This window comes from Numida meleagris, chromosome 1 (genome assembly GCF_002078875.1).
Source record: "Numida meleagris isolate 19003 breed g44 Domestic line chromosome 1, NumMel1.0, whole genome shotgun sequence".
In the NCBI taxonomy this organism is placed as follows: Eukaryota; Metazoa; Chordata; class Aves; order Galliformes; family Numididae; genus Numida; species Numida meleagris.
Genome location: NC_034409.1, coordinates 51,954,865 through 51,973,803, shown reverse-complemented (window position 1 = coordinate 51,973,803; position 18,939 = coordinate 51,954,865). Strand labels below are relative to the sequence as shown.

Here is an 18,939-nt window from a genome sequence, read left to right as displayed (position 1 = left end):
TGCGAAGCCCAGCCCCGTGCCCTCCCCTCCCCAGCACTCACCGGCGGGGCGGGGGCAGCCTCCCCTCGGCCGCTGCTCACCTGGGGGAGCCGGAGCAGGGCTTTGCACTGCCCGTGGACCGTCTCTCTCTTCCAGCTGCAGCCCCGGACTGGAGCTGATCTCCGGAAGGATGTGGTTCACCAGCAGCTTCTCTTCTGAAATACGGCTGCTTTCAGATCCCCACAGACCGGGGTCGAATGGGGTAGCCGGTGTGGCCTCCCTCGGTATGAAGGGGGCTCTTCTGTTGGAAGGGCTCCAGAAATTGTAGCCTGAACTGCCCACATGTAGGGCCAGTTCTGGATGGAAGGGGGGTTCAAGCAAAGGGAGAAAATGGGAGTGGCTGGCAAAAGCCGGATGGAGGTCAAGAAGAGGTCCTCCGGCCTTAATTTTGGTCCCTGGTCCTCAGCGATGTCTGTGGGTGGAGCTGGGTGTGGAGGCACCCCCAGGCAGTGTGACTGAGCTCTGACCCAGTACAGGGCTCCTCAGCTGGGAGCTGTCCTCCAGCTCGGCCCCAGTGGGCACAGCCACCCCAGCAGTGGGGCTGGAGCACCCCAATGGGCACACAGCAGACAGCTCTCACCACTGCCATGTGCCATCTTGCCTAAACCCGTCCCGTGCCACTAGGACAAGGAGGGGTCTGGGGGAGCTGAAAAGCAAAGAAGACAAAAGTGTAGAACAAGTTCCAAGGATGGACGAATCCTCCTGCCCTAAAGGAGCTGTAGGTTTCCCCCAGACCCAAAATCATAGAACTGTTTGAATTGGAAGGGACCCTTAAAGGCCACCTAGTCCAACTGCCCTGCAATGAACAGGGACATCCACAGCTAGCTCAGGCACTCAAAGCCCCTCCAGCCCGACCTTGGTTGTCTCCAGGGACAAGGCATCCACCACCTGGGCAACCCAAACCTCTCTCTTTCTCCTACAGGGGCTGGTGGAGGCATTTCCTCTGGTCCCCACTGTGTTATTTTCAGAGTCGAGCACAACCCCATCTGAGACAAGTTCTGAGACTCACTTCCAACATTTTCCTCTGCACATCACACAGCTTCACCGCTTTTGGTGTTACACACCCATTGAGCAAACACCCAGCACACGCACATGCAGGGCTTTTGGCAAACACCGCCTCCTCTCGCATGGCATCCATCCCACCTGCTAACACCCCAGGTGTATGAATTCGCTGCTGACTCACCCATTCTCTCTGCTAGGGGTTCCCCTCCCTCACATTGCCCCCTCCCTATGGATGCAGGACCACTAGCCAGGTCTCCAGGCAGGACGTGGCTCCATCTCCAGCCCTTACCTCCAGCCAGAGGCGTCCAGTTGCAAATGAGTGATCAAAAACAAGTAGGAGCAAGGCTGCCTGCAGGGAAGGGTTCTGACTCAAGCCCTGTCAATTTATGCCTGCTAGTTATTCTCTTGCAAACATCCCAGGTCTCTCTCTCTCTCTCTAGAGAAAAGATTTCCTGAGCAGGATATTATGTGGTGATAGAAGATAAGATCTTTGCCTTTACAATAAAAGCCCCAAACAGCTTTGGTTTTTCTCATTCACCCAGACAGAAGCAAACTTAAGGAAGGCTCTCCTCCACCCACCCTGACCCCACTGGCAATGGCTGCGGCACTTTGTGACTCAGAGCACACGGAAATCAGATGGAGAGCTTCCCACATCAAGCGTTATCTGTTGTGTCAAGTCCCAGAGCTACAGACCACCCCAAGGCCAACAGAGAGCTCCTGAGAGGAGGGAGATGGCCCATCCCATGTTTTGGCCATGGAATGGAGGCACAGTGGTGAGGATCTCACCCTTTGGAGGGCAGCTGTGCCAGACAGCCCAGTTTCAATCACAGAATCAGAATATCCCAAGTTAGAAGGAACCCATAAGCACTGGGTTCCGTTGTACCATTGAGTCCAACTCCCAGCTCTGCACAGGACAACCCAAAAAAATCAGACCAATTTGTCCCAGTGTCACCACACCACACACACTCACAGCCAGGTGTCATGTTTCCACACGGGCTCTATCGGTAGTGCCAACTTCTGTGCTGATACGGTTGACTTCACGCCAAGAATGCCATTGTGCACTCTGTTGGGTTGGTGGTTTCGTGTTTTGTTTTCTTTCTTTTTTTTTTTTTTCAAATCCTGACCAAAATAGTTGCACGGTAAGACTTTCCAAACGCTGCCGGCTCACACAGGAAACCTATGACGGGCCAGCAAACGGTGAGCCATGCAGTGTTTCCACCGAGAGAGGAAGGGCTTAGCACACATGCCCCACAAAACTATGGGTCTTCTGCGAGGTCTACAAAACTGCCCTGAACTCTCCTACCTAACATGAGCTAATCACAATGCCTTCAATAAAATACTTCTTGTTTTCATAGGATCGTAGAATCATAGAATGGCTTCAGTTGGAGGGGACCTTGAAGATCAACCAGTTCCAACCCCCTGCCACCAACAGGGTTGCCAACCACTAGATCAGGCCCATCAAACCATGCTACTTTTCTTACAGCCCAGTGATTTGTGAAGATTTACACCTTCCAGTGAATTTTCAGGAGGGAGATATGCCGAGATTCTAGTTGGTCTCCACAGTCAAGTCCAGAGAGCTTGAAGCCACCCTCCAAATCTTCCCTCCCCATACTGGTTGCCCAAGCACCACTCTGCGTCACAAAACCTCTCAACAGTTTTGTTCCTCTGTGGAACGAATGCTCAGAAGATGTCGTGAAACAGAATTCTCGACTCCAGCATGGTCTGATCACTGTCTCGCACCAGCTTAACTAACAGATGCCAAAAATAAAAAACACTTTTATTTTTCCTTCTATCACTCGTGGAGCTCAGTGCTTATACTAACAGCCTGTGCAATGGCTCTGACTTCTCATCTCCCCAGTGCTTCTCAGGATCACAACAGGACAGCAGCGGTTTCCTCTCTTCATGGTGGTGCAGATGTCTGCAGAAAAGGGGAACGAGGCCTTCACGGCAGGAAGGAAATGCACACATGTGTGTGGAGATAGGAAAATAAGTGAATGCTTCCTTCAAAATTCCTCCCCCTCACACACACGCCCATTGCCTGGAGCTAAAGGAGGCAGAAGCATGTGGGAGCTCCTTGGTTAGGTGTTGGCAACACACCTCCATCCTCATCAGGGCACCCAGGTGTGCAGGGTGGCAAGTGAGAGCTGAATTAGAGCAGGCTCACAGGATCCAGTCACCCAGGTGGGCTTCCTCGATCCGAAGCTGCCTGGCTGCCCCATTGCCAAGGGCCTCCACGCCAGTGAGCTGGGGCTGCAACCCAACTGCATTTTAGCTGCAGCACACAGCAGCTCACTAAACCCCCCTGGTTTCCCGCAGTGCTTTCCTTGCACGCTGAGGCTGCAGCCACCAGAGGTCAATGTGACCGCATCAACCTCAGCCAGCTGGTGGGTGCTGCACAAAGCCCTTTGAACTCTAGGACACCAAACAGGCATTGTTTTCCGCCTCTGGGGAAATAACTTTGGGGTAAATTTTTACGTAAGCCAACATGCACAGCCCCAGCACTATCCTGAAAAATGGGGCTAGAGAATGACACCATCCCCAGCTAGCATCCTGCAAACACTGTGCATTGAGACCCTGCCACTTCTCCGTGGTCCTCAGGACCCCACGAGTGCTTCAGCCACTCCAGGCACATCTCCCACTGCAGGTGATTTACACCAACCTCAACCCTGCCCTGTTAGCAATAGATGGAAATCGGCTGTCTGTCCTTCCTGACTCTCACTGCTCCTCCCTGGGGCACAAGGTCTGTCACAGGGAATGAGGTCTGCCACAAATACAGGCTGGCTGAATCAAATGAGTAGCTGACCTGCAGCCAGAGGGCAAATGGGCCAAAAGGGCAGGGTCACCAGTCTGTATTAGAAGTCAGACAGTGATGATGGCACCGTGCAGAACAGAAATCAATATGTCTGGATAGCTCTGTAGCATTCACCTGCACTTCTGCATATACCAGTTATCTTCCCTCTGCTCCACCTCTGTCCTCCCCTAGACCTCAATCAGTGCTGGAGAGGCTCTTTCCATCTCTGTCTTTCAAGCCATTTCCCAAAAGGTGAGCCAGCTGCCCAGACTAGGCACACTTCCACCATCTCACGTGAGCTCAAGGTTAGGATGGGAGTGAAGACAAACCAGAATACAAATCCTGCCTTGTGTTGGCAGGGCAGCTGAAGTCAATGGCACCAAGGCAGTGAGAATCACAACAATCACAACAGCTCAGATGCCATCATACAGTCAAACTGGCTGTGAGTAGTTTGGATTCAGAAGAATAAAATATCTCCAAGAGATTAGATGCTTCTCTGGGAGCTCTGCTCTGACAAGTTCAAAAATGCCCCTTGTCCCTTGTGCAGCGTGGATGGGAAGGAAAGAAGGAGCATATCATGCAAATACCTTTTTGATCATCTCCTCCTCCCCAAGATGGTCAGGGTCCCAAGTGTCTCCTCCTTTAGTGAGGCACTGGCACAGGTTTCCCAGAGAGGTGGTGGATGCCGCATCCCTGGAGACATCCAAGGTGACGCTGGAGGGTCTCTGAGCACCTGATCGAGCTGTAGGTGTCCCTGTTCATTCAGGGGAGATGGACCAGATGACCTTTAAGGGCCCTTTCCAACTCAAACAATTCTATGATTCTCTCCTAAGCAGGGACATGAGCACATCCTGGGGTCTCTGGCTTCCAGAGTCCCCAAAAGCAGCTGTCAGGCTGAGACTGGCCAGATGTTGATGGAGGAGCAGCAGGAGGGGTGCTGCCATCCCATAACTCCCATGGCACTGTACCGTATCAGGGGAAAGGACAGGGTTCATGTGTCAGAGAGGGAAGAAGCTTCCTGCTCAGACCACCAGTAGATGTTCTCCTCTGGGCAACAACCTTTTCCCAGTGTTAGTGGAGCCCCCAAAAGCTCTCTGCTGCTACAGTAGTTGGGGCTTTGAGTGCATGGGCTGCCAACGTATATGAGAAAGAATGTTGGCTTTTCTCCCTGCAATTCATTAAAGCTTCAGCAGAAACTGCCAGAGGAGAGATCCCAGCTCACCTGTGTGCCTGGCATGTGGTTCATGGTTTGAGCAACAAACCCTAGCTTGCTGTTTTCCAGCCCCAGAAATACCTGGTTGCCCTAGGCAGGACAATGCAAATGCAAGAGACAGGCATGCAGAGATGTTAGAATTACAGAATCATAGAATGGCTTAGGTTGGAAGGGACCTTAAATTTCATCTAGTTCCAACCAGAAGACCACATAGTTGCTGGGATTTCTGTATGGCAGGACCAGGACAGGACTTTTCCCCCATGGCTGAAGGGCAGTCCTGTTCAGGATGCAGAGAGGAAAAGAGTTGAGCTCCAGCTAAAGGGAGCCAGGTCTCCCTAGAGAGGGAAAAGAGCAGCAGAGCACCACCCATACCTGTAACGCTGCTGCAGAGCCATAGGGTGGCACCACCCCACCATCTTAGCCCTTGGGAAGTGGTTGGGGAAGTGCCAGGGCCAAGCCCAAAAGCTTTGGGTCAGCGTGGCCTCATTTCAGAGCCCTTACAAAGGACGTGGGGAGCTGTGCCCAGGTCCTGCCACGCAGATCAGATCTTCAAGGGCTCCTTGCTCCTTTCTGCTGAGGTCCTTCCCAAGTCTCTCCACCCTGGAAATTCTGGACCCACACCAACTCCTCTCCTTTAAAGGTGCCATAACTTCCCTCTACTCCCATTGGTGTTACCTACTGGAGTGTGCTCTCCAGTGGTAGACAGCTAGAGGTGGGTCTGCACAGTCCATCCCTCAGCCCACTTTTGGTACTGTCAAGGGCTACCGAGGGGAACCAAAGCTGATAATCTGACAAAATTGGTGCAGACTTGACCAAAGCCAGAGTGGCTAAGTGCTGGAGGTAAAGGAGTGAGCATACCTGGGACATTATTTCCTTCTCCACGTACCACTAGGGCCACCACAGACAACATGCAGGATGTGGCCCGAGTTGACATGGGAGGTTCCACAGCCCTTCTGCATGTTGAGTGCTGGAGCCATCCTGGTTAAATGTGGTGTTACATGAACACTTCCCCTACACATTCCTCCATGCCTGGCATTCCCAAAGCCAACATATATATGGGATGCAGTAAGAGCCATGCCTCTCTTCCAAGGAAGTCAGCTCCAGCTTGCCCCCTTGACCCAACATCAGCAGCTCCAGCCTCTGTGGTGCAGGAGCTGGATGCCTGCACACCCTGGGGTAGGGTTAGGGTCAGGGTTAGCCAAGACTTCCCGCAGGGATGCAATCCCCAGTGCTCGCTGGAGCCTGCCCAAGAGCAAAGCACTTTCCAAGCCCTTTCCCTTTCTCGGGGGTCTGTGAGTCACACAAACAGGAAAAGCCTGGCTCTCCCCCTCCTCCTCTCCAGCATGATGCAAGCTCCCGCGCTGGGTGGCTGCCCCCACGGGAGGAGCTGCCACCGGCCCCTGACCTCCAGGCTCTGTGTTTCCTGTGGCAGCGGAGAAGGGAGGCGAGGCCTCTTCTTCCAGATGCTGGGGCTGGGTGTAAGGGGGCCGCTGCGGGCCAGCCCAGGGAAGTGGAGGTCGTGATGGTCCTCCTCCAGAAGCCTGAAAGATGCAGAGATGCCTGATGCCCTGATAGAGGTCAGAGCATCCCTGAGACCCATCAGAGGAGAGCGTGGCTGAAATGACAGGGTGAGCACAGCTCTCCGGCCCCAGCCCTGCAAACCCTTCTTTATCTCCTGGCACTTATTTCTGAAAGCTCTGCGGTCTTCCCTCCTAAAACCAAAGGCATCCACGCCAGGCTGGGAGGGCGTGTGCACATGAGCAGAGCACAGCAGAGCCCAGAGCAGTTAACCCTCAGCAGATGCAGCTCTCTGGATGGCAGCAATAACCCAGCTTTGCTGGATGAGAAGTAGACCCCCCATCCCCCGGTCCCCATCCATGCTTTCACACCAGGCTCCACACCAGCCCCAGCAGAGGCAATGCATGGTGCCCACTCCTTACTGCCTGGCCAGAGGCACAGAATGGCATCCCTGGCTCAAGCCTTCTCGCATGCCTCAGCGCTGATTTCCACTCTGCCCTGGAATGCGCCCGGCAGCAGCATGTGGGAAAGTGGAGTCAGCAGAGACCTTGGATATGTCAGCTCCCATCTGAGTAAACAAGAGGAGCCCTGGCAAGCATTCAGCCCCTAGCATCCGAGACCTTGGGAAGGGGTACGGAGATAGGGAGATGCTTCTTTCCCCTTCTTGCTCAACCTCTGTAGAACATCTCCCAACCTCCGCTCCACATCAGGTGCTCACCCTGCCTTCTCTTACCCTGCATATAGAAAAGCATTGGCCAGAGAGAGACAGCTCCAGCACAGGGCATTTGGATAGAACACTGACAAGGAGGAAAGGAGGACAAGGAGGATCTGGTATGGAAGGGTTTGTTGTCCAACCCGCAACACACGCTCATCCATGTCCCTTGGCCAGCAGAATGCTGGATTGCCAAATTTGTCCTGCACCATCCCCGCAGGTTTCACAGGGTCAAGGACTAGTGAAGTGTTGCCCCACTGCCAGCTCCCACCTCTCATTAGGTCGCTGCCATCACCTCCATCACCTCCTCCATAGGGTGTGCCTACAAGAGACCACTCCTTGTATAGGGCACAGTGTGCAGCGGGGCAGAGAGACAGGCTGGGGAAGGCAGCCCGCATCCAGCCAGCTCTCCTGGCGTTGTCCCCAACTGTCTCCTTGGGGCGGCCGAGGCCGTGCCTCCTCCTGGCCGGGAGCCCGCGTCCCCTATCGCTGCTGGCCAGGCGCTGACGCCAAGAGAATGAGCCATTGTTTCCCGGCCCCACAGCCTCTTCCTGTCCCTGTAGGGCCCAGAGACAAACAAAAGCAGAGCCAGACTCTTTGGGGAGGAGGCCGGGCCTGCTCCCCTCCTCCAGATCCCGCAGCAGCCCCACAGGCAGCAGACAGACAGACGGATGCCCGCCTTGGGGGAATGGGCAGGGACACCCCTATTTTTAGCTGCCTCTGCACCCCACCCCCTTCCTTCCGTGGCCAAAAATATGCAGGCTGGATGGACAGGCAAAATCATTACGATTAAAGAGTTGTCCAGACCCCGTTTCCACCCACTCCCCTATCTTCCCTTGGAGCAGGGCAGGTTCCTCTTGTATGGTAATCATTTCAACCCATGGATGACTTCTCTCTCCATCCCCATTCTTCCTTCCCTATATCCCCACAATGCTGCCTTCTTTCCATACATCATGCCCTTCCTCATCCCCAAGCCTTGCTCCCAATCATCTCCATGGACACACCAACTCTGGGGACCTGTTCCCTTCTCTTGGGATCCCCAGCTCCCTTTTCCTTCATTCCTTTGAAATCCCACAGATGTGCTCCCTCTCTTCATCCAGCCAAGGGAGCACACTAAGGAAGGGCACTCAGACCCACAGAAGCCTCTCCATGCAGAGAGTTGCTTCTTACTGCAGGGAGGAAAACCAATGTCTGAACCCACCCCCAAGTCCCTCCTACACCTCCATAGGTTTTGTGAAAAGGAACTGGAGAATCAGGTGGTGGGAGATGTAATATCCATATTTATGAAGATATTTGCATTGCCTTTCCCAGAGCATGGAATCACAGAGGTGTTTCCAGGCTACAGGCAGCTGTTCTAGGATTGCTTCTGCTTTATGCAACATCCCCCATCCCTCTCCCTGCCGCATCCCAAAGCACCCCTTCTTTCCTTTCTGTGCCAGAGTTTGCATCTCCATCTTCTACTCGCAACACCCCCACGTGTTGGAGCATGAGAGGAGAAAGCCATGGGCAAAAGGAGGGAGGAGGATGAAAACATTTGGGATTGGAGGAGATGGGCAGAGGGCAGGGAGGCAGCAAGCCTGAGAATGCATCCCTATCTCCTCCTGGGCTTTGGTAAGCCCCAAGGCTTAACATTCCTGGCCCAGCTCCCCAGGAAGAAGCATCCCCTCCTTTGCAAACCCAACAGCAGGATGTGGTCAATCCTATTCCCTTGGTTTCCCCCTGACCCAGAGCACAAATGGGCTCTTACCCAACCCTGGTGCAGCACAAGGATTCTTCTCCCAAGTGTTGCCAGGTTGAGGGAGAATGTAGAAACCATGGGCTGATGGCAATGTTGTGCCCACAGAGCTGGTGTCAGAGCAAGGAAACAACAGGCAGATGCTAAAGGGTATCATGCTGGATTCAACCATCGCACACCTTAGGATGGGCAGCCATCCCAGCTTGCTCACTGCAATGCTGGGGTGAGGGAACCTGGAACCACAGAGGGATGCATATCCTCCTGGCCCCCATTTGCAGCAGGAGCTGCCAGCAGCACCTCCCAGCTCGTGCGGTATGCACCCTCGTGGTTGCTGTGAGAAGAATGGAAACATCTGGAAGTCGCCCACAAACGAGCAGCACTCCCAGTTAATGAGGAAATATGAGCCGGGGAGCCTGGGCAGCAACAGGATATGGGCTGCTGGTGTGTGGAGCAGGAGCCCCTTTTCGCCTGCCCTCCCCTATGCAATCCTTCCCCAGGAAATTTCCAGGGATGGAGCTCGGGAAAAGGGAATAGGCAACCAGGGCTGGAAACCCCATCCCCAGGTTGGGGTGTTCCTACTGCCTTCCCCAAAGCAAAATGGAAGTAGCACCTTCATGTCCTCAGAAGTGTCCTTCACTGCCTCCTCCACCACACCAGGACACCCCATGTCCCCCCATCCTTCACTCCCTCCCTATCATACCAGCAACACTTGCTTTGCCCCAAGGGAAGAGCACCAAGAGGAGGGGGTCAATTTGCACAGCCCCAACTTTGATGTTGCAGGAATCAAAGCATACATCACCAGCACCCAGGGAAGCTGCAGGGCCACCCGTCTGCTCAATGATAAACCCGATAGCCAGTCTCTCTCCACCATGGCTAGACTGGTAGCACTGCCTGGGGTGTTGCAGAGGGATGAAAGGCAGAGGTGACTCAGGGTAAATGAGGCAGATGGGTGTCTGGGGCAACGGGGCTGGGAGGGGTCCAGCCATTAGCTATCGCCCAGGGCACCCATGGGTTCTGCAGTGGCTCTGCAAGACCATCCAGACCCACCACATCTCTTGCAGGGACAGACAGGGGCAGATGTACAGCAGAAGGAGAGGCTGGGAAGCAGGTTTAGACAGATACACTTTCCAGGCAGCTCAATAGGCAAGGACGGAAAGGAGGAAACAGCCCAAGCCAGGGTATAGTGGGGCTATTCACATCACTTTGTGCCCAATGGCTGGGATGAGGGCTGAGTCCTGGAGTCACACAGTTCAATGTCATCCCCAAGGGGACAGCTTGGCTGGCACAGACACAAAACCACAAGGTTCATGGAGCAGGAGAGGGGGTTTCCAGCTGCTTTCCTGGAAACAGATCATGGCCCAGTTCATAAAGATGCTCTGAGCACAGGCAAAGAAGAGAAGGAGAAGGAAGAGGAGGGGGCGACCCACAAAATGCTGAGCGTGGCCCCTGCCCCATCTGGAAGAGATTTGTTCTGCATTCCCCAGCGACGTCAGCCGCCACTCCCCACCGCAGCCCCCACTGCAGGGCACCAGGACGGGGCTGGGGGCAGAGATGCCCTGAGAGATTGCAGAGGGCAAAGAGCTGAAGAAAGCGCCTTTCCCTTCCTCTCCCACCACCTGTCTGACTTCCTCTGGGTGGGACATATGGGAAGATGTGTCCACTACAGCTCTGGTAAGCAGGGAGGAAGTAGGTCATGGGTTCTTCTCCTTTCCCTACTGTTGGCATAGCTCAGACTCCATCATACCTGAGCTCGCATCACCCTCCAAGCTGCGGGCCCTCTAGATATACCCCAAAAATTGGTATTTTGGAGGTATTTCAAGCCTTATACTCGTAATCAACATTGCATCTGGCCTTCATGGAAGGCAGAAATTGCAACCATTGCATTTCACAGGGGAGAAGCCTGAGGCTGAGAGGCTGATGCTGTGCCAAAACCCTACAGCTGCCTGTAAGCAATGAGCAAGGCACCAAGCTGCTCTGCCTGCAGCCCCTGGGAAGTGGCATGGAGCCTATCTCCAGCAAAGAGCTTCCTCTCGTTATCACAAGCAGCACACACTCTGCAGACAAACTTTGGGTTATTCACTGGGAAGGATAATCCTCAAGAAGCAAGAGTGTCAGGAGAGGTTCAAGCCAAAGAAGCCCTTCCACCAGTAGAGGTGGTCTAAGTTGGGAAGCCATGGTCTCCTCCCTCCAGAAGCAGAGCTGGAGCTGAGCTGTATGGCCAAGAACATGGTGCCCATCCTGCCCAGGGCCACCTGAGCCAAGTGAGAGGCCAGGCTCCATTTCAGCATCTCTGCAGACATTTTGTCATTCCTTAAGCTTCACCCCAACAAGTCCAATCTCGCCCTTGCCAGCTGAGCCACCTCCCTTCTCTACAGGGCTGGGAACAGTGCTGGTGTCTGGCCACACATCCCCAGGAGAGCCACCGAGCCTCGTCTTTAGGCCATGGGGTCACCAAGGACACAAGCAACGCTGTGTTCTCCAGCGTTGAACCCCTCGATGGCACTAGTAGGGTCTTCTGCCCCATGACCATCAAGGGACAAAGCAATGAAGTGTGATGCCAGAGGGATGCGGTGTCCCACAGGTGGGCAGAAACTCATGCCACCTCCTCAGATATACCTAGTGCCACTTCCTTGCATGGTGGCACCCAACATAATGTTGTCCCGATCCCATAATGCTTATCCCAACCCCGTAATAATTGTCCTGACTTCGTAATGCTTGTCCTGAGCCCATGATGCCTATCTGACCCACAGGGTCAGCCTACAGGGAGGCTCTTACCCTACCAGTGCTCACCCCAACACTGCCTGGAGGTCCTGGTGTGGCTGCACACCTGCAGACTTGGGGTCTCTCTCCCCATTTGAGTTGGCAGCTCTGTATCATGGGCACTGGGGACTTCCCATCCAGCGTGGTCTGGAATTACTCCATGTTATCACAAGGGCTTTACACACCTCAAGCAAACTCCTTTCCTTTGCCAGCCTCCTCCAAGCAGCTTAGCAGAGGCCTGGGCTTTCCCCTTCCCCCAAATTCACCCGGGGCAAGCAGGAGGCAGCCAATGCTAAAGGAAAGGAAATGGCACTGGGGAAGCAGGGCGGGGAGGAGGGGAGGCAGAGAAGTTCCTGAAGTTTTCTGTCCTGGATAGTTGGAATAAATCTCATTTTCTCCGGTCTCTGTGCCGGGACGAGGATTGGCTCGGTGGTGCCGCAGCCCGCCCCCTCCTTCCCGCGTCCCCTCCCCGCCAGCTTCGCTCCCTCGCTCCCGTGGCACCGGGGCGTCAGGCACCCAAAGAGCAGCCTGGGGAGCCAGGCTTGGGGGGGACGGGCGTGGGAAAAGGGGGGCACACCTCCCCTCCCCTTTCCCCGCTGGGACGCAGCACTGGTTGCCCTCACAACCAACTTGGAGGGACGCACGGAGAGCGTCTCCCAACTTTTCGGCTGGAGGACGGGACAAAAAAAGAGTGGCCAAAAAAAAGAGGTATTACTATACTAATTTTGGTATGGATGTGCAGAGAGCTGGGGGGTGTTTCGAAGGAGAAGGGAAGGGGGTTGTGGGAGTGAGGGGGAGTGAGGAGGTGGGAGAAGCGGGAGGGGTGGCAAAGCGATGGGGACGGGGAGGATGTGGAAAAAGAAAGGGAGAAGGCAGGAATGCGACGGGAAACGGGGAGGAGAGGAAGGAAGGGAAAGCGGGAGCACAGAAAGGGGAGCGGGGAAATGAAGGGGACCCAAGGATGAGGGAAAGCAGCAGAGCCCCCTCCTGTTGCTACCACTCTCACCCCAGGAAACTTCAGTTTGGGAGTTAGAGAGCACGAGAGGGAATGGGGAGGGGATGGCTGGAAATGTCCCGGAGCGCCTGCTTGAAAAAACACCCTTGTTGTAGGCAGAGATATAAATATATACATAGCAGCAGGCAGCATGGGAGCTGGACTCAGGATCATTCACCCACTGCTAGGCAGCGCTCCAGGACTGTGGGAGAGCCCCAGCCCATTGCCCCCTTTCTGCCCGCACAGATCCCAAAACCCCATTTCTTCCAGTTTTCCCCATCCCAGAACAAAATGAGCAGCCGGCGGAGCCTCTGCCTCTCCTTCTCCTCCTCCTTTGGAGAGAGGGAGTTTTCTGCAGTCGAGAGGGCTGGGAAAGTCTTCCCGGCCGCCCACAGCCATTTCCACCCTCATTCCCCTTGTTGAGACCACCCCAAACTTCTCCTCTCCCTCTTTGGAGCTTGTCCCCTTGGGGTGTGTGCGAGGAGAGGGGGGGGGGGAGGAGGGGAGAAGAGGGCTGCTTTCAGCAGCTCTAGCCAACGAGACATCTGGATTATTTTCCCCCCCTCGCTGGTTTCCGCTCTTCACAGCGAGCGGAGCAGCTCCGGCCATTCCTGGCGGGTGGAAAACCAGTGGAAACCAGCCGAGCTCAGAGGGGACACAGGGCGGGAGGAGGAGGAGGAGGCTCCCAGCCATCGAGGCGAGGGGGCTTCCTGCAGCAGGGAACTGGGGAGGGGGAGGTGGACAGATGGACAGACAAACAGTCGGACAGCCAGGCAGCTGGACAGGGCTCTCATTGCCCAGTGGAGGAAAGGAGAGCATGGGTCAGCCTTTGCCCTGAGAATCCTGAGTTCCTGCAGTGCTTGGGCAGAGGGAGAGCAGAAACATAGCAGAGAGCTGAGGGTCCCCATCGGGGGTCCGCAGACCTGGGAGAGGTGTTCTTCCCCTGCTCTCCGCTCTTGTGCCTTGTGCCAGAGGAACATGTCCCCCCACCATCCTCCCACTCCAAACCTGCCATATGTCCCCCACTCTCGAGGCCTTGCACAGGCACAAGACCCATGGGGCCGGGGGTAGGCAGGAAGCAATGCTGCCACTGTCCTAGTGTCCTCACCGGTGCCACCAAGGGAGGCAGCCAATGGTGGCAGCCTCCACAGGGGAGGTGTGTTTTCCCTTCCCAGGCATTAACCCCTGGCAGATAAGAGGGGCCCCGGGTGAGCAAACAAGGCCAAGGCAAGGCAAAAACATGTGTTCTGCCAGGAGAGCAGCCCAGTGCCCAGGGCTCGCTGGCACTTGCTCCAAGGTGATCTGGGGACACAGCCAGCAGGCAGAGGGTATTGCAGGGGGAGACTGATGGAGACACACAACAATGGGGTCTGGGCAAGCAGGGGCTGAGGTGTGTGGGCCTTGTGAATCTCCCCTTGGCATCCTGACCACCACACACTGCTGGGGCCACGCAGATCCCAATGTCCTCCTTGATGTCCTGTTCCCCCAGAGGCCACACAGCCCTGCGGTCATTGCCCTAGCACTGCAGCCTCCAGCATTGCCTGCCTCCCCCCACCCCCTGTGCTCAGCTGCTCCATTCTGCATTCACGCCCCAGCAAAGCACCTGGGGATCCAGCCAGGAGAGGGCAAACAAACCAATACACAAATATTGCATTTTTCCCTCTCTGCTCCTCCTCCTCCCTGAGAACTGTGCAGTACCTCAAGCCTCACCCTCTCCTGAAGGGTTCGTCTGAGTAGTGAGAAGCAGGGAGAGGTTTCTCACCCCGTGGGGCAGGGCATAGGGAAGAAATCCTCAGCCAGGATTGCAACGGGCAGAGGGAAGGGCACATTCTTGGGGACACTTCCCGAAGGCCATTCAGCCCCACTGCTCCTAGGGGAAAAGCCAGTGAGACTGGGAAAATCCTCTCCAAGGGCTTCACCTTCCCTCTTGTCTTCTTTAGGGAACCAAGGCACTCTCCCTGCCACCCTACAGATCCCAGCACCCACCTGTGCACCAGCTCCCACAGCAGAAGACATCCAATCAGCTTCTGGCAGCATCTGGGGTGACCATAGACCCCCTTGGGGACACCTACGTGCCACCACCATCGTTGTCACCGGGTGAGAAAGTTCCCTGAAAGGACTCACCCCTGCCAAGGCCACCAACTGCTGGGACATCCCCACGCTGGGTGACTGACTCCATGAGCGTAACGTAGGCGCAGGCCGCATTGCCACCAGATCAAAGCCAAGGCAAGGCAAGTCGCTCCCCCTGGTGATGGGGATGTGACAGGCCATCCCGGTGCTGAAAACTGGTTTTTGGCTCTTTGGAAGGTGTGGGGACAAGGAGGCGCAAGATGAGCCTGGGGAAGCTGCCAGTGCTCAGCTGGGTGTCGGGCTCCCACGGCAAGCGGCGGCTGAAGTCGGAGCTGACACCAGACATGATCAGCCCACCGCTGGGGGACTTTCGGCACACCATGCACGTGGGGCGCGGCGGGGATGTCTTTGGGGACACCTCCTTCCTCAGCAACCATGGTGGGGCTGAGCCAGCCAAAGCCGACAACTTCTTTGCCCGCACACTGCGGCATGTCCGACGGACACCACAGAGGAGACGGGGCAGTGGGAGCCAGGCAGGGGCATCGCCCGAACCGCCGGCCATCTCGCCCATCATCAAGAATGCCGTGTCGCTGCCACAGCTCAACGAGGCGGCGTATGATGGCGATGGCGGTTTGACCAGCAAGTACTCCTTCAAGAGCGCCTCAAACAGATTCTCCAAAGCACACCAGACCTACGGTGAGTGCAGCATGGTGGTGGTGGCTCATGCCAAGATACCCTTATGTCCCAGTGTGGCAAAGCCCATGCCACAGCACGGCCATCCCCACCTCTGTATGTAAGCCCCCAGCAGCCCCCCGCTGTGCCAATCCCTCCATCTCCATGTGTCCCTCAAGGGTCTTCGTCCCTCCCTTCCCCAGTGTTCCCTCATCCCATCCCGCTGGCCAGCATTCAGGAAGGCCCCATTGGGAAGGGCTGTGGGATGGGTGGATGGGACAGCTGGAGGGCTCTTCTCTGGCCTCACGGCACTGGGCTGTGACTTAGCTTTTCTCCAGGGGCTAAGGCAGAAGGTTTCAGGAGGGTCTGGGGGCCTGTGGCAAACAAGGGACATGGCTGGGCTCAGAGGAAAAGGCAAGCTGAGGCAATGCTGCCATCTCCTGGTCCCACCTGCCCAGCTCCATTCCCATCAGCCTTTTACCAGGCCTGGAGCCCACCAGATCACAGCTCTGGGCTTTGGAGGTAGCACCCCTGGGCTGCAGTAGTGTGATGCCACTGGGCCTCAGGAGCCCAGGGCCAGTGTGCCCAGCAAGGGAGGTAACCTGGCCTGTCCTTCAGGAGCCAGTGCCACCGACCTGTGCTGGCATCAGCATCCCTTGTCCCACGGTCACGTAGGCTTTGTCCCACCATGGCACCCTGGCTGTGCTCACCAGCCATCACTTCTGCTTTGCAGGGCTGGAGTCTGGATTTTGCACCATCCCTCGTGTCCCTCGTCTGGAAAAGGCCCCGGAGAGCACTTTACCTGGGGAAGAAGAGCTGGCACGCTCAGACTCCCTGCTCTCCTTCCGCCTGGACCTGGGGCCCTCTCTCATGAGCGAGCTCCTCCAGGTGATGAGCTTCTCTGAAACCAATGGGAACGAGGTAGCAGAGGATGGCCAAGACCCACCTGGCAGCTGTGCTCTCCCACATGGTGAGGGGACCAAGGACAGGGTCCCTCAAGGACCAGACACATCCCACGGAGAGCTGAAGGCAAAACCCAGTTTCTGGGACCACTCTGGACAAGCTGGCTCACTGCTGGGACTGTCCATCCGTGCCAATGGAGAGGCACATGCCATTGAGCAGCCCAGAGAGGACCCAGCGCAAGCCTCGGGGCCGGGGGCAGTGCCCGGAGGGACCCTATGGCAGGGACACTGGAACGACTGCTCCATTGAGGCAGGAGAGTTTGAGCGGGCGGCCCAGGTCCTGGCTCGCCATTATGGGGGGACAAGCACCCCACGCAGCTCAGAGAAGGGTGAGGGTGCCCGGCAAGGCTGGACACGGGCCGCCTGGGAGAGCCCCAGCAGCAACTCGTGGCGGCCACAAGTGACAGCAGCCAGACGGTCCCCAGAGGACACCTGGGACCAAGGAGAGGAGGAGGATGAGGAGGACGAGTTCCCCAGCCTTCAGGAGGGGTATGCTGGTAGCCGGGGTGGCCGCAGCAATTCCTTCGAGTATGCCGATGAGGAGGAGGAGGACGACGATGAAGTCAAGGTGTGAATGGCCATCCCACCATCACGGCCCCACTTCCAAAGACATCAGTGCTGCAGTCATCACCCTCCTCTTTATCCCCCACCTCTGGTGGCAGACCCAGCAGGCAACTTCCTGGCCTTCACCTTAGGGCAGCGGAGTGCAAGGCGGGCAGGAGGGGGCCCCATCTCCCGCAGGGCCCCCAGGTCTGTCAGGGTGCTGCTGGGATGGGTGAGGGCTGTGCATTGCAGCATGCTATGCTACAGCCCTTCTCCTTCCCCATTAGATGCCAAAGGGACGTTCCCATGTGCCAAAGAAACCCTCGAGCCCCTTTCCACCCCAACCCACATCCCCCAGCAAGCAAACAATTTGCTCAGGAAAGGAAGCAACGGTGACAGACAGGGATCTGCAGACAGATCCCTGTCTGAGAGAGCCCACAGACACTGAGCTTGATCCCTGATGCAAAACCCTGCCCTGAGAAGGCAGTGGTGGCCATGGAGGTGGCAGTGGCTGCACCAGGCACCCAGCCAGCATTCCTCTTGGGGGACCCTCCCCTTGCCTCCTCCTGCTGCTGGACATCACTGAGGAAGTCTCCTTGTCCAACCCTTGCAGCAGGGAGGGGGAGAAACTTTGTGGTTTGCCAGAGGTGAGGCTGTCTGGGCACCAAATGCTACCCTAACAACTCCCTTTCCCTTCAACCCACCTCAGAACAAGGAGACTCCCTCTCTGCCTCCATTATTCCCCACCCTCGTCCCTCTACCCACACACACACACCCCTCTTTGCAGAGTTCCTTGTCCCAGGGTTATGCATGGAGGATGCTCAATGCCCCTCGCTGAGCATCCCCGGGTGATGCGGCCACCCCGGGATGAGCGGCCCCCACGCTGCCCAGCACAGAAGTGCCTTTGTGCCGTGGTGTGGAGCTGAGATGTTCGGGGGCTGAGGTCACCAGAGGGACCCTCACAGCACCCTCCTTGTTCTCCAGGATGGACGGGGGCGTGCGGCGGGGGAGATGCCATTGGTCTGTGCTCCTACGTGGCTCACCCACTGCCCAGTCCTTTTGCAGAATAAAGAGGTTCCAGCGTGCGCGTGCTGTACGTGGGAGCCAGGCAGTCATTGCAGGCAGGTTAAGGGCAAGCCCTCCTCCCTCAGTCCCCCCGAGCAGTGCCCACAGGTTCCCAGCTCCAACCACCAGCACTCAGCAGGGCCATGCAGGGTCAGCACCCACCCCGTGCCAGGGAGATGGCTCTCAGGACGAGCTCCCCCTGTTCTCTGCTTCTCGGACTGTGGCACAAGCTCCAGACCAAAGACCCCCATCTGTGGAACAGCCTTTCTGCCTCCACTCTGTACCCCCGTGCACTTATTATTGTCCTTATTAAAGCAGTTTTGATACTAGCTTCTCTGGTGTATCCCTCCATCAATTGCAGTGACCTTATCATCTTCCCTCAAAACTTTGGTCCCAGCCACTCTGATCCCTGTGGGATTTCCCAGCACTTCTCTTATAAGCTGGGCTTGTTCAGCCTGGAGAAGAGAAGGCTGCAGGGAAACCTCACTGCGGCCTTCCAGTACTTGAAGGGAGCTCATAAGCAGAAGGGGGACTGACTTTGTACACAGAGTGATAGTGATAGAACAAGGGGGAATGGTTTTAAACTAAAATAGGGAAGATTTAAATTAGATGTTAGGAAGAAATTCTTTACTCAGAGGGTGGTGAGGCACTGGCACAGGCTGCCCAGAGAGCGGTAGTCCCCCATCCCTGGATGTTCAAGCCCAGGTTGGATGGGGCCCTGGGCAGCCTGAGCTGGTGGGTGGCAGCCCTGCCCACGGCAGTGAGGAGGAACTGGATGATCTTTAAGCCCCCTTCAAGTCAAACCATTCTGTGATTCTATGATTCATCTAGTCTTAAGTTTTCTGTTGCACATAAACATCACT

The 18,939-nt window shown here is 56.2% G+C and overlaps 1 protein-coding gene and 1 long non-coding RNA gene across 2 annotated transcripts; one reads left to right on the top strand and one right to left on the bottom strand.

The window, feature by feature from the left end:
- Positions 286 to 12,233, bottom strand: LOC110393126. Its single transcript, XR_002434806.1, has 3 exons — positions 5,418 to 12,233; positions 1,331 to 4,586; positions 286 to 685 (listed from the first exon to the last, which is right to left on the bottom strand). It is a non-coding gene; the product is annotated as an uncharacterized LOC110393126 (long non-coding RNA).
- On the top strand, positions 12,247 to 18,405 carry CDC42EP1 (CDC42 effector protein 1). Its single transcript, XM_021385628.1, has 3 exons — positions 12,247 to 12,478; positions 14,705 to 15,530; positions 16,240 to 18,405. Exons 2-3 carry the CDS (start codon positions 15,095 to 15,097, stop codon positions 17,040 to 17,042), a joined length of 1,239 nt encoding a protein of 412 aa, XP_021241303.1. The 5' UTR covers positions 12,247 to 12,478; positions 14,705 to 15,094; the 3' UTR covers positions 17,043 to 18,405.

What these genes read in the sequence shown, in the direction of transcription:
- CDC42EP1 (XM_021385628.1), top strand. Translation starts at nt 15,095, where the DNA reads ATGAGCCTGGGGAAGCTGCCAGTGCTCAGCTGGGTGTCGGGCTCCCAC. An exon ending in CAAAGCACACCAGACCTACG is followed by an intron (nt 15,531 to 16,239) that starts GTGAGTGCAGCA and finishes TCTGCTTTGCAG; the next exon opens with GGCTGGAGTCTGGATTTTGC.